General features: G+C 44.4%; 1 protein-coding gene across 1 annotated transcript in view; it reads left to right on the forward strand.

Moving 5' to 3' along the window:
- The window catches only part of mycbp2 (MYC binding protein 2), a 212,614-nt gene that overhangs the window by 93,572 nt on the left and 104,291 nt on the right, over positions 1–14,751 (forward strand). Inside the window, 8 exon segments of the mRNA XM_038817780.1 lie at positions 697–778; positions 858–975; positions 1,799–2,003; positions 2,377–2,530; positions 6,181–6,353; positions 8,378–8,503; positions 8,609–8,736; positions 10,835–10,926. Of these exon segments, the coding sequence (XP_038673708.1) occupies positions 697–778; positions 858–975; positions 1,799–2,003; positions 2,377–2,530; positions 6,181–6,353; positions 8,378–8,503; positions 8,609–8,736; positions 10,835–10,926 (1,078 nt within the window).

The following is a 14,751-nucleotide window of genomic DNA, read 5'->3' on the forward strand; positions in this document are numbered from 1 at the left end:
CCTCTAAAGGTGTGGAGAATTCCACACCTTTGAGGAGGCCCAACGCCGGAGTGGTTCCCGCCACTCCGGGACCCCCGGTCCCGCCGGGTAGGGGAGAATCCCGGCCATGGTTCTTCCTTTGGAACCCTTCCTATGTGATTATTATTCATCACTGAGCTTCGACGCATGTTGGGACCCTAATTGTTAATGGTGTACACCACTGCAATATCCTGCCTTAGCTTTGCCTGACCTCCATGCATATTCAACTCGACCAACTATTTTAGCAGGATTGTGAAAAGGAGTTAAACACGTTGCTACTATTTCTTTCCTCCTCCCTTTTTCTCTCCCTGGTCCCCACCATCCTCTCTTTTTCCCCATCCCATGCCCACTCCCATAATACAAGGATACTATTGAATTGTGTCTTTAGGACAGACTAAGGATTTCACTTGCAGCTTTGTATGGGCTGTATGACTCAGCTACTGGCTGACTAAACTCCTTGGATCTTTCTTGGAGGAGCCAAGTTTATTTTTAATTGTAATCCAACTAGGAAATTTTAATGTCCAGTAATTGTAAAAGTTTGGAAATTAACAAGTGACTATTTAGACTTGAGCTAGTCAATATGATTTGCATTTTCTTTCCAGAAGAGTAAATGTTTATATGTTATTGGTACTCAAATTATTACTCCATGGGTTTTAATGTTTACCAAATAATCTACAGTGATTCTGATGGAGAATGGTGATGTGTATACATTTGGATATGGACAACATGGTCAACTTGGACATGGAGATGTAAATTCAAGGTAATTAATAAAACAATGAAAGCATTGTCTTTGTGGGATTTGTTTTGTTACTTTGCTAAATATATTTTTTTTGTTTCAGAGGGGCGCCCACATTGGTAGAGGCCTTACCAGCTCCTTGCACCCAAGTAACTGCAGGTAGTAACCACACAGCCCTACTGTTAGCAGATGGACAAGTCTTCACATTTGGAAGCTTCTCTGTAAGAATATATTTCTTAGGATTTGCTTGCTATTTTATGCACTTTTTCAATATTGATTGTATGGGAATAAAATATTTTCCATGCAATATCGCTGAAAGAAAATAGAACGTTTTTGAAGCCATACATAAATTTCTGCTGCACAATCTCAGATTAGATAAACACGTAGAATTTCCTCAAACTTGTACTACTCTGAAATGCGGGCTGTCATGACAACCACAGCCTACATGCCATTTAATAAATGACCCCCTTCTTGAGTAATGACCATGAACATTTCGTACAAGGTTATTTGTTTTCAAAATAAAAATGCGCAATCATGCAGAAGGAGACCATTCAGCCCATTGCTTCTGCACTGACCCTCCGAAAGAGCACCCTGCATAAGCCCACTCCCCCGTCCTATCCCCGTAACCCCAGTTAACCTGCGCATCTTTGGACTTTCCTATCATGATCGATTGTATCATCTGTCTGTGAAAAGCGGTTTATTCTTGAGCATTATTCATGTTGCTAACTATAAAATTGACCCAGGAAATAGTTTCAGATAAAATGTATACATTTTGAAAGTGTAAAGTGATTATTAAAATTACACCACATTGTTCCCAGACACTGTTCTATTTAGTCCTGAATTGAATTTCTGACCTCATATTCTCTCTAGTACCAAGAGTTCCTACTTCACCCTCCATAATGCCATCCACACCTAACTCATCCATCAAAATTAGAACATAATGCTTTGGGATGTTTTTCTATTTTAAAGGAGCGACATAAATGCAAGCTGTTAATCAAGGTAATGTAGCGGAAGTTAAAATGAAATGTTTCCTTTCCTTTGTAGAAAGGGCAGCTTGGTAGACCAATTTTGGATGTACCTTTCTGGAACACAAGACCATCTGCTATGCCAAATATAGGATCAAAGTATGGTCGAAAGGCTACCTGGATAGGTGCAAGTGGAGACCAGACCTTCCTCCGCATTGATGAAGCACTTATTAATTCGCACGTTTTATCAACTTCAGAAATCTTTGCCAGCAGAAGCATTATAGGCAAGATCGATTTCTTTCTTTGTTACTCAAATGTGTTGTCAATTTTCAAAACTATTAACAGAAGTGACCTCATTGCAAGTTGAAGCAAGGCTAGATTTCATATAAATACAATCCGAATAATATACCACAAACCTCAATAATTTCATTTTTAAGTGGAATTATCTTGTACTGGGCCAAACCAGAGAGAAATTCACTGTACAATGTTGAGCCACGTAGACTAGGAACTAAGCTCCAGGTTAATTTGCTCTGAAGGGGGAAATACAGGGATGAGGTCTTGATTGTGAGTAGTATTAAAAATCTGAAACATTTTGAAGAGGTGTAATGAAATGGTTAAATGTCTTCTGGGAACCTGATCAATGATTTGTTCAAACAGGTTTGGTACCTGCATCCATAACTGAGCCACCACCCTTTAAATGCCTGTTAATCAATAAACTGGATGGAAGCTGCAGGACATTTAATGATTCAGAACAAGAAGATTTACGAGGATTTGGAGTTTGCTTGGATCCGGTGTATGATGTAATTTGGAGGTAATCTTGTAATGGTCTCCTGCGGTAAAAATTTTGAGCATAATGATAATGGGCCATAACGTCCGAGTTCCCCATGTTGCATTTGGGGACATTCCAATGAAGTGCTGGGAAACCCCCCTAGGAGGTTCCCAACAATTGCCCTGAAGTGCTAACCTCCTCTCACCGAAGCTAATTAAATCACTAACTTTGGATGATACTGCCACTTTTACTGTGGTGGTTACTCTGAAAGAGTTCGAGGAATAAATCACTCCTAACTCCAGAGTAACTAGTTAAACATCCAGACGCAGCCTCGCAGGGACACCCTGCATAAACATGACCCCCACTCCCCCCAGGGGACCCCACCTGTTCCCGTCCAGTCTGCCCTGGCCGCCTCCTCTGCCATTTGGTCTTCCCTCGGCCGGCACCTCCTCCCAGTCCGCTCTGTATCTCCTCCCATCGATTGCCTGAACCACTTACCTTTGAAACTTACTTGCTCCCTTTAAATTATCCCTTTAACCATCTCCTTCACGACAGCTAGTGACATAAGAAGGCGGTGTTCCTTACGTCTCTGCTGCCCAGTTACTCCTTGCTTTTGAGCTGGGACCTGTTTCGCTCCTCCTGTCTCACCAGCCTAAGTGAGGAAGGTTGGGCGAGACAGTGGCTTTGGAATTACAGTGAGGGTAAATTCATCCAGAGTGGCAATCTGACGGAGATTGCCACTCTGAGGAAGTTACGGGCCATTATTATTTTCTACCATTTTTGGGATTTTAAGACAACTCCGTGTTCTGATGAAGAGTCATACGGACCCGAACCTTAATCCTGTTTCCCTCTCCACAAATGCTGCCAGACCTGCTGAGTTTTTCCAACATTTTCTGTTTTTATTTAACTGCATATTTGTGTTAACTTGCAGATATCTGAAATATGGGTATTTGAAGAGCATGGTTTAATTCATTTTTTTGTTTACCATGGAGAATTTCAGAGGTCCCAGTGCTTTACCCCCTCATTAACTTGTTATATTTACAGAATCTTGTATTTTAAAGATTGTTTTCTACAATTGCTTGCAACAATATGCACTGGAAACTAAAGTGTTGAACTTGCACATGATGTTCCTGTTTTCTGTTCTATTGAATCTGAATAGAACAAAGAAAAAAGAAAAGTACAGTGCAGGAACAGGGGGCGGAATTCTCCGCAATGGCCGACGCCGTCGTGAAACCCGGAGTGTTTCACGATGGCGTCGGAGGCCGCTCCTCGCCCCCTATTCTCTCTCTTTCTCCTCCCCCTACCCCGCCCGGAGGCTAGGAGCGGCGTTTCGTGAAACTCGGCCGATCAAGACATGGCGGCTTGATCTTGCGGGGCGGCAGAGGGGAAAGAGTGCGTCTCTTGGAGACGCCGGCCCGACGATCGGTGGGCACCAATTGCGGGCCAGTCCCCTCCCGAGCACGGCCGTGGTGCTCGATCCCCTCTCCGCCCCCCACAGGCCCCAAACTTACCTTTCGCGCTATGTTCACGCCGGCAGCGACCAGGTGTGGTTGCCTCCGACGTGAACAGGTCAGGAACGGCAGGCCATTCGGGCCGGAGAACACGGCGACCCGCGATTCTCCGAGAGGCGTTTTGCGGGGGTGGGTGGGAGAGTCGCGGGGGGTGCCAGAACGGCCTTCCCGCGATTCTCCCACCTGGCCTGGGGAGCGTAGAATTGCGCCCAGCACCTTCAGCCCGCCAAGCCTGCACTGACCATCCTGCTTGTTTGAACTAAAAGCCCCTTTCCAACCGGGGACTATATCCCTCTTTTCCCATCCTATTCACGTATTTGTCAAGACGTCCCTTAAAAGTCACTATCGTATCTGCTTCCACTATCTCCCCCTGCAGCGAGTTCCAGGCTCCCATCACCCTCTGTAAAAAAAAAACTTGCCTCGTACGTCTCCTTTAAACCTTGCACCTTAAACTATGCCCCCCAAGTAATTGATTCTTCCACCCTGGGAAAACGTTTCTGACTATCCATTCTGTCCATGCCCCTCGTAATCTTGTAGACTTCTACCAGGTCACCCCTCAATCTCCGTTGTTCCAGTGAGAACAAACCAAGTTTCTCCAACCTCTCCTCATAACTAGATATTGTAGTTCAGAGCGAAAATCATGATGGACAAAGTAAATTATATGTTTATATACAGGTATTGAGCTACTGCATGCTACAAAAAGTCAAAGTGCAGTTGTAAAAATGAGTTAATTTGCTTGTCACCATATACCTGTAGGACAAATACAATAGAGTGACAGAGTTTCCATTGTTCAAGCTTCAGAGTGATTCTGTAATATTATAAAAGTTAGTTTGATCTTTTTGATTAAGGTTTTACAGTGTAATTCACACCCCTTGAACAGTGCGGATTGGGTCTAGTCTCGCAGCCTGCATAATTCATATGTGTGATCTTTCTCCTTTCTTTTGCATGAGCCTTTTGATGTATTAAATCTATAGTTGTAACACATTGACACCTTCTCCAGCCCAGTAGGGGGGAAAAAAACTTGACTTACAATTAGATCAATATCTGGAACAACTTCAAAACTTCCTAGAGACATTTTATCCCCAGAGAAGTGCACCTGCTATGCTGTCATAACTGCTTGTGCTAATTTGAGGCTCTTTTGCATCTGTAAAGTCCTGAAGTTTCATTTCCGACCACATTAAAGGTGATTTTTTTTCCATTTCCCTGCAGTCTATAACTAAATTAGCTGAAAAACCTTGATTTTTACAAGTGAAGAGAAAACAGAACTAAACACACTGTTAAGTGGTTGTGTGAGGTTAGCATTATTGTGGCCCAGTGAGAATAAGATTTGATGCTTTACTTTGAATTCAAGTTGAACATTTCCATAAAGATCACAAGACTGGGCAATGGACCGTTAGCCTTGTTTAAATTGCGTTCGAACACACTTCCTTGCTGAATTCCATGGCCTAACTCCACTGTTGTTGGCCCCCACCCCCCCGTGCGGCCGTCACCCATTATTATCCCTTGATTTTATTTGAGGCTTTTATTTCCATATTTCAGTAGACTAGATGGAGGTTGTTATCTACCGATGTTGAGATGATCATCCCAATTTTATGGAGTCCTTAATTTGTTTTTCTTTCAAAAAATGATCAGTGTGCAGCAGATTTATTAACAGATTTTTCAAGTACATGAAACAAATTCCACTGTCGATGCCTGTTTTCAGTTGCATTTCAAATGCCCAATGGACAAATCCCTAAATTTATGAAAGATGTCCGAATGTTGCTGGTTCATGCATGAAATGCTAATCCTGTGGTCAAGACAGTTACATAGGAATTAGGAGCAGAAGCAGGCAGTTCAGCCCTTTGAGCCTGCTCTGCCATTCAATCAGATCATGTCTGATCTCATAGTTCAACACAATCTCGCTCAAGAGACTGTGGCTATCGAGTTATTATAAATTTCAACTCGCCATTTTGTTTGGTAAGGATGTTGAAGGACATGTAACAACGGTGAGTACTGATCAACTAATCTAATTGAATGACGAGCAGGCTTCAACAGCTGAATGGCCTGTTCCTAAGAGTAGCACTAATTAGAGAAGAAATGGGGCATGTGGTAAGGAGTAAAATTTGAGTCACATTTAGTCTTCAAATTCACATGGCAACAATCTTTGAAAATGTCAACAGGCTCTTCTCTTTCTCTCCAAAGGTTCATACCAGGTGTGAAAGAAGTTTGGTGTTACAATGCAGTTACAGCAGATGCCAGGCTTCCTGCCGCGTCAGATATGCAGAGCAGATGTAGTATCCTGAGCCCGGAACTTGCTCTACCAACAGGATCCAAAGCAAATACCACCAGGTCTCATGGAGCTTTGCACATTCTAGGTATGGATTCTTGGATAATTATACGTACACACGTATGCAATGCGATGTATTCATTCAAAAGTTTTTGCCAAGTTATTTTCATGTTTAAGCACCAATGAGTTTGTTGGACATGTTTTATGCCGCCTGATGTGTCATGCATTAATATAAAAAATGTAATCTTAAGTGTGCGATTAATGTAATAAGCTTGCTGAGATTATATGGAAAATTACTAGTACATAGAAGCCCTGCAGTGTAGAAGGAGGCCAATAGGCCCATCGAGTCTGCACTGACCCTCTGAAAGAGCACCCTAACATTGGCCCAATCCCCCACCCTATCCTTGTAACCCCACCTGGGGACAATTTCGCATATTCAATCCACCTAAACTGCACATCCTTGGACTATGGGAGGGAACCCACGTAGACACAGTAAAAATGTCCTGTGTCTCCACATTTATTGAATCTTCTCGTCAGACTTGCAGCAGCTATTTTAGAAAGGTGCTAAGTCTTAAAATGGCATTCTTTTTGGGAGTTTCATGGGATTGCTTTTTAATTTAACCAAATTTTTCCCACTTGTTCTTTTAAAGACATTAGCTTGCTTTGGAATACCGTTGGAGGCAATAATTGTTCCTTGTCCAAGTAACCATTCTTCAGGTCTCATTCTTGGTCCAGCCTTCATTTAAAATCCGCCCCTCACCATCTGTGTTATTTACAAGCAAAGGGTCAGAATCCTCAAATATGATGGCAATGTCCCATTCTAGCTTCCTTTCCTACCATCAGTACAAAACATGCAATATTTTATTACTGCCTGTATGACTTCAAATCCTGAATGATTTATAATTTCAATTGCTCCAAAATCAAGGCCATTCTCTTCAGTTTCTGCCAATGCTGATGTATCTTTATTCTGGATTATTCCTTCAGTATCATATTGTACCCTGAGTTCCCTTCCCATAGTGGGTTTCCTGTGAAGAATACTGCCTGTTGTTCCACAAACTCTTGAATGGGTCTAACACTGCCACTTTCAGTCCTGATAAGTGTCCTGTCTACCTCAGATTACCATGAAAGGGTAAGGTATCTCAAAACTTTGAACAACAGGTGAAGCTAAGCCCTTTACTGTTGTGTAGTAACAACAAACGTGGTGTTGGCCACTAACTGGACGCTGTTGCCAAGCCAAATATGTTCTTTCTGCCTCTCGTACAAATGAGAAGTATGATAAATGAATTTCAGTGACGGTATAATGGTAGTTATGTAGGCCATACGTTCGAAAGACTGGCAGATCATATCAAACAGCATGTCCCTTCGGCTGTTTGCAACAGGTAAGATATTGACTGTACCCAACCAGCCCGCGCTTGCGAAACTTAAAACAGTGTTCAGCATGAGATATGATTGTGCGACTGGGCAACAATTGTGCAATTGGGCAACATTTGCTAAGCCATGCTGAGTGTGTTAAGAACTACTCTGACAACCAATTTAAGACTGTCGGTCGGGCTCGCAGTGTGGCACGCTCGCCAGTACTGGAGGTTACATATATTAATACACAGAGTCCTCTTTTTTGCAGACAGAAATCATGAGCACACATTGTACCGTTTCAACTGAACAAATAAGGCGACAGCCATTCTCTGGTTTATTCTCTAGGTCAATTACAACCTGCTTGGTTGTCATTTAAACAAAGCTTTGGCAGTTAACTGTCAGTCATCAGGTGCATTCTCCATGGCAACGCCTCTATTAATCAGACCAAACAACTACCTTGCATGCCGGAGCTGAATGATGCTGATTATTTTCACATTTCACTTGAAATAGATTTTCATTCAGTGAAAATATGTGAGCATTCAGCTTACTAAAGTAGTGCCATAGCTTATGATTACTTAATTTAGAAATGTTATGAATGAATGTGTTCTACTTGTCCATTTTTGTGTGGAGGAAGTGAAAATATCATAAAACTCTAGTTATGTATCGTCCGGACTAAACACCGCAGTCAAATATTGAGTGAATGTAAAATGTGAAGTGTTTGGATTTTCCTGAATAATTCTTTTCAAATATTAAAAACAGGTTGTTTGGATACATTGGCTGTTATGCAGGATCTGAAAATGGGGGTCACTAATACAGAGGAGGAGATCCAAGCAGTTACTAAAGTATATTCCAAAGAAGACTACAGTGTGGTTAATAGGTTTGAAAGTAAGTTTTATATATACATTTTTAAAATACCTTATTTCGTTAAATTGTTTTAGTTTTAAGAAGTAATTTGTATTAACTATATTTGTATCTGCTGTTAATGTTTAGGCCATGGAGGTGGATGGGGGTATTCTGCTCATTCTGTGGAAGCCATCCGCTTTTGTGCCGACACAGATATATTACTTGGAGGTCTTGGTCTGTTTGGTGGCAGAGGTGAATACACAGCAAAAATAAAGGTGAATTAACAGGCAATGAAAATAATAAAAATTCATATTTCTGTGTAGCAGGCACAAGTCAAAAATGTGAAGGGATACTTTCCACTTGACTGGATGAGTGTAGCTCCCAATAACGCTCAAAAAGCTCAACACCATCCAGAACAAAGTTGCCAGCCTTAAATATTCATTCCCTGCACCACTGGTAAACAGTGGCAGACACTGCTGCTCCTTTGACATCACCTTCGACCTCCATTTGCTAGAGGGACATGGGAAACTGTTGCATGGAAACGCCACCATCCCTCCAAGTCACACACCAACCTAATTTGGAACTATAATGCTGTTCCTTCACTTTTATTGGGTCAAAATCCTGGAACGCGCTCCCTAATGGCATTATGAATGTGCCTATACCGTGTGGACTGCAGTGGTTCTTTTTTTTTAAAATTCATTTATGGGATGTGGGCATCGCTGGTTAAGCTAGCCCTAGTTACCCTTCAGAAGGCGGTGGTGAGTTGCCTTCTTGATACACTGCAGTCGTCGAGGTGTAGTACACCCACTGCGCTGTTAGAAAGGGAGTTCCAGGATGTTGCCCCAGCAACAGTGAAGGAACGCCGATATTCCCAAGTCAGATTGAAGAGTGACTTGGAGGGGAACCTCTAAGTGGTGGGGTTCCCAGGTATCTGCTGCTCTTGTCCTTCTAGATAGTAGTGGTCGTGGGGTTGATAGATGCTGTCTAAGGAAGCCTGGCGAGTTCCTGCAGTGCAACTTGTAGATGGTGCACATGGTTGCCACTGTTCATCGGTGGTGGAGGGTTTGAATGTTTGTGGAAGGGGGAGCAATCGCTCGGTCCTGGATGTTGTCAATCCTCTTGTGTTGTTGGAGCTGCACTCATCCAGACAAGGAGAGTATTCCATTACAATCCTGACTTGTGCCTTGTAGATTGTGGACAGGCTTTGGGGGCTCAGGATGCGAGTTACTCGCTGTCGGTTTCCTAGCCTTTGTCTGCCCTGGTAGGCACAATATTAATATGACTGGTCCAGTTCAATTTCTGATCAATGGTAACCCCCAGGACGTTGATTTAGAGATGTTGATTTAAATGCTGCCTTTGTCGGTGGAACTCGTAACCAATGAACAAACAACAATAAATAAATGCAGTTCAAATATATTCTTTATGCCAGGAGCAGTAGACTTACATTCTGATTAAAAGGATAGCAGCTATACTAAATTTTGGCATAAAGTGCTAGTTCTGGATTAGTACAAATCTAGTGCAACAGAAGGCACCTTTTTTAATCCTCATTGGATAGTTTGGATTTTATGGCGTTAACTAAGGAAGAAGGAGAAAAAATTGGAAGTAATTATGGTCTGTTCAAACATAGAAGCCGCAAAAATGGGCGGAATTCTCCGCTCCAGGGAAAACTCAGGAGGGCTGTCGTGAACTCGGCCGAGTTTTACGACGGCCTCGGAGGCCACTCCTCGCCCCCTATTCTCCCCTCCCGGTGGGGCTAGGAGCGGCGCTCCGTAAATCTCGGCCGCGGGGGCGTCGCGCCGAGAATGACGCAGCCGGCGCGTCTAATGACGTCAGCCGCGCATGTGCAGGTTGGCCGACTCCAACCCGCACATGCGCGGTTGCCGTCTTTCCCCTCAGCCGCCCCGCAAGACGTGGTGGCTTGATCTTGCCGTGCAGCGGAGGGGAAATAGTGCGTCCGATTTGGACGCCGGCCCGGCGATCGGTGGGCACTGATCGCGGGCCTGTCCCCTCCCGAGCACAGTCGTGGTGCTCTTTCCTTTCTAGGCCACCTACAAGCCCCAAACGGGCTTCTCACTCCCGTTTCACGACGGCAGCGACCAGGTGTGTTTGCCGCCGTCGTGAAACGGGCGCGAACGGCAGGCCACTCGGCCCATTCGGGTCGGAGAATCGCTGTTCGCCGTGAAAAACGGCGAGCGGCGATTCTTCCGGGGGAGGGGGGAATCGAGGGGGGCGGAAATTTTGTCGGGTGCCCTCCCGCGATTCTCCCACGCCACGTGGGGAGCGGAGAATCGCGCCCAATGTTTTTTTAATGGCATTCAGCAGCCTAAACTGAAAATATAAAGTATTGAAACTGTTTTTTTTTTCTTAAACTAGTTGTTTGAGCTGGGACCTGATGGAGGAGATCATGAAACTGATGGTGACCTGCTGGCAGAAACTGATGTCCTGGCATACGACTGTGCTGCAAGGTGCATGTTAATCTATACCTGCTGAATTTTTAATTCATCAGACTAGTTTAATAACTAGTGGCGTAATGTCCTTGAATTATTTGAAATAGCAAGAGCGGACTAGTTACTATTTAAGTCTCTTGCAGTTAATCTTGAACCTTATCCCTTGATTCCTCAATGCCTGGAAACTTTCTATCTGCTCTGCCCAATCGCTTCATAATAAACATTTATTTGTAGTCATTTGTTAATCTCCACAGTTCTGATGTCTTCGGAACCAGAATCCCCAAATCTTTATGTTCTTTGCTTCCCCAATTCAACATACAATTATTCATTTATTTTACCAAAATGTATCACCTCCTATTTATTGACGCTGAATTGTATATTTTTACACTGTATTCTCTCACAAATTTCAGTTGATAAAGAGCCCATTGCATCTGTTCCCACTGAGCTCCTTGTGTCCAGCAAATTGGATCTAGCGATCCTTTTGAATGATGTTGTCCCAACCAAATGTATCTTCCTATTCCTCGTTCGTCTGACTATAGATTAGTCCATGCCCCATTTCAAGACATTATGATCTTAGTTGATGATACAACTGGACAGGGAGATCCCAAAATGGATCCATGGCTCAAAAGACCAGGGGCCGGATTCTGCGACTAAGTGTTGACGCCAACGGAGAATCCGTGGACTACCATGCCAAGAAAATCAGTGCCACACCTGCACGATTCCGCTACTGGTGCGTGGAACACCATTGAATCCCATGAAAAACGGTGCGGGATTTGCCGGGTCCGTGATGGATACTCGCAGGGCTGACAAGCTGCAACCGCGCTTAAACATACACTCCCCACACACACTTCTTTTTATAAAAGTTTTTTATTGGGGTTTTGAATAAAGTATATTTACCGTTATGTACACACATTAGAAAACATACATACATAGAAGAGAAGGGAACACGCACAAAAATCAAAACAAACAACAACAGCAAAAAAAGTTAGAATACAATAACTGGTAGGGTATTATGTGCTAGCTCAACAACAGCAGTTCTGGGCGGCACGGTGGCACAATGGTTAGCATTGCTGCCTACGGCGCTGAGGACCCGGGTTCGAATCCCGGCCCTGGGTCACTGTCTGTGAGGAGTTTGCACATTCTCCCCGTGTCTGCGTGGGTTTCACCCCCACAACCCAAAGATGTGCAGGTTAGGTGGATTGGCCACGTTAAATTGCCCCTTAATTGGAAAAAATGAATTGGATATTCTAAACAACAGCAGTTCTGTACAATTGGCAGTATTGTTTTTAACGCATAAATAGACAACTGTTTGGGGGGGGGGGGGGGGGGGGTACATATAAAGTTGGGCGACGGGGAAACAAATACAGAACAATTACAGAGGGCAATACACGAATGGATCTGGTGTTGTTGCTTGCTTCTCCTGGACGGTTTTCACTGCCATTGTCATCTCGCGATCACCTCCGCTTCAGACGTTCGTCCTGTCTTTCGCCCGGATTTTCCTAATCTCTGCTCCTGTAGATGCCAAGTTTGTTATTGTTCCCCGTGCCCTCCTCCTGGCTGTCATTCCCTTGCCCTCCCCCCCCCCCCCCCCCCCCCCCCCCCCCCCCACCTTACTGGTTCTTCCCCTCTATTGCTCCCTGTCTCCTCCCTCTTCCCCCCCCCCCCCCCCCCCCCTCGGCTACTTTCCCCTGATTCTTGGCTACCTGGCTATTTTTCTGCTTGTTCATTGGCCACAAACAGGTCCCGGAACAATTGGGTAAATGGCTCCCATGCTCCCACGTTCTATGGAAGCCGTCGTCTGACCCTCAGATGGCGAATTTGATTTTCTCCATTTGGAGAGATTCTGAGAGGTTGGACAGCCAGTCTGCAGCTTTGGGTGGTGCTGCTGACCGCCAGCCGAACAGGATTCTACGGCGGGTGATCAGGGAGGCAAAGGCAAGGGTGTCTGCCCTCCTCCCCAGGAATAGACCTGGTTGGTCTGATACCCCGAAGACCGCCATTTTCGGGCATGGCTCCACCCTCATCTCCACCGCTTTGGACATTACCTCGAAGAAGGCTGTCCAGTACCCTGCAAGTCTGGGGCAAGACCAGAACATGTGGGCATGGTTGGCCGGGCCTCCTCAGCACCGTTCACATCTATCCCAACCTCTGGGAAGAACCTACTCATACGTGTTCTTGTTAAGTGGCCTCTATGTTAAAAGTGGGCTGTCAGTGACATTCGCAGCCGCATGGCTGCCTTGCCAGCTGCGGTAATGGTGTTGTGTACCCATCCACCCCGACCCCACAGCTCAACTCCTGGCCACCCCACACTACTCTCCCCGGCTCTGGCAAAAGCTCCCCCGGCCAGCGGCACGACTGTCGGCGAAGTATGACGGTGCTGGACACTGTCCATACGTCCTCTCAGCAGCCACCACGCCAGGTTCACGATGTTTGAAAGCACATGTGTACCGCGATGTCGGGAACTCAGCCCATCGGAGGCGGTGAATCGCGGGTGGGTTCACTAATGATATGCAAGAGGCATGCATTCAATTGACGTTGTTTTCGAGGTGATGGAGCATCGCGATTCAGCGACAAACCGTCACCTGTCGCGATTTTGGCGTCGGCTACTATTGTCCGCCCGATCGCACATCCCGATTTCGCCATCGGCTAACCCAGAAGCCCGTCACATAACTATTATTTGTTTTATAACACATGGAGGAACAGAGTCACAGGACTGCAAATTAATTTTAACAAGAAAAAAAACAGCATGATGCATGAAAATTGGATTATTATTCAATATGCCTTTATCCAACCGTTAGTTTAGCAATTACAAACAGATTTTAGGATTAACAAGGAGCACAAAGTACATTGTAATTTACAGTGGTCTCATTAACGCCCAGTCCCTTTTAACCTCACAGGAGGACTGTGGGAAAATACACCCTCTACCCTGAACCCAAAGTGAATGCTTGTGGATATCTCCTCAGAATCCACCCCCCCCCCCCCCCCCCCCCCCCTCCCCCAGATGAAATGTCATGTGTGAATTTCCAAACTTCACTCCCAAACACAATCTTTAAAATCATCTCTCATAATTGTGATTTCCCTTAGCAGTTTGCATTCTGAAATCCACACCAGGTTTTCCAAATGTCCCTTTTAAACCAAATTTCTACTCTACTTTTAATAGTAAATCCAGTCTAGGATTTTACACCAATCACTTCAGGATTTCTTTGCCTTGACTGCTGTGCAGTAAGAAGTCTTGCAACACCAGATTAAAGTCCAACATGTTTGTTTCAAACACTAGCTTTCGGAGCACTGCTCCTCCCTCAGGTGAAAATTGCTCACAATTATTTTAACTCGCTATGCCCAGACTTGGGTCTCTGTTCTCTTAACTTCAGGTGTCTTAAGAGTTCTTTCTGTCGTAATTCCCTGGTTGTCTAGATTGTAACTTGTACTTTAGGAAGTCTGCCTCTTTGCAGCTCCCGTCCTGTCTAGTCTTTCTTGTAGGATTGAGATGTTCACTCCACGATGTCCAGTTGCCAACTGCAATCAAATTAACTCAACTAAAACATAAAAGCTTCTTTACCCTAGAAGACCCCAGTTGCTAACCAATGGCCACATACCACCGCTGGCCTATTTATTCTTCATGCCGAAGCCCTCTCTAAGCACAATAGAAACACAGTTGGAACTTACCCAACCCTCACACATACAAACACCTTTGTCCAGCGTGAATCTAACTATAGGTTTCACCCTTCCAGACACGGAAACATTAAATTAAACATACTTAAAACTTTACCACACTTAATACTATACCTTATTTCTAATGTTTACCAAAACAAATATAATTCCCTGAAACCTATCTTTGTTTTC

The sequence above is a fragment of the Scyliorhinus canicula genome, chromosome 14, assembly GCF_902713615.1.
Source record: "Scyliorhinus canicula chromosome 14, sScyCan1.1, whole genome shotgun sequence".
Lineage (NCBI taxonomy): Eukaryota > Metazoa > Chordata > Chondrichthyes > Carcharhiniformes > Scyliorhinidae > Scyliorhinus > Scyliorhinus canicula.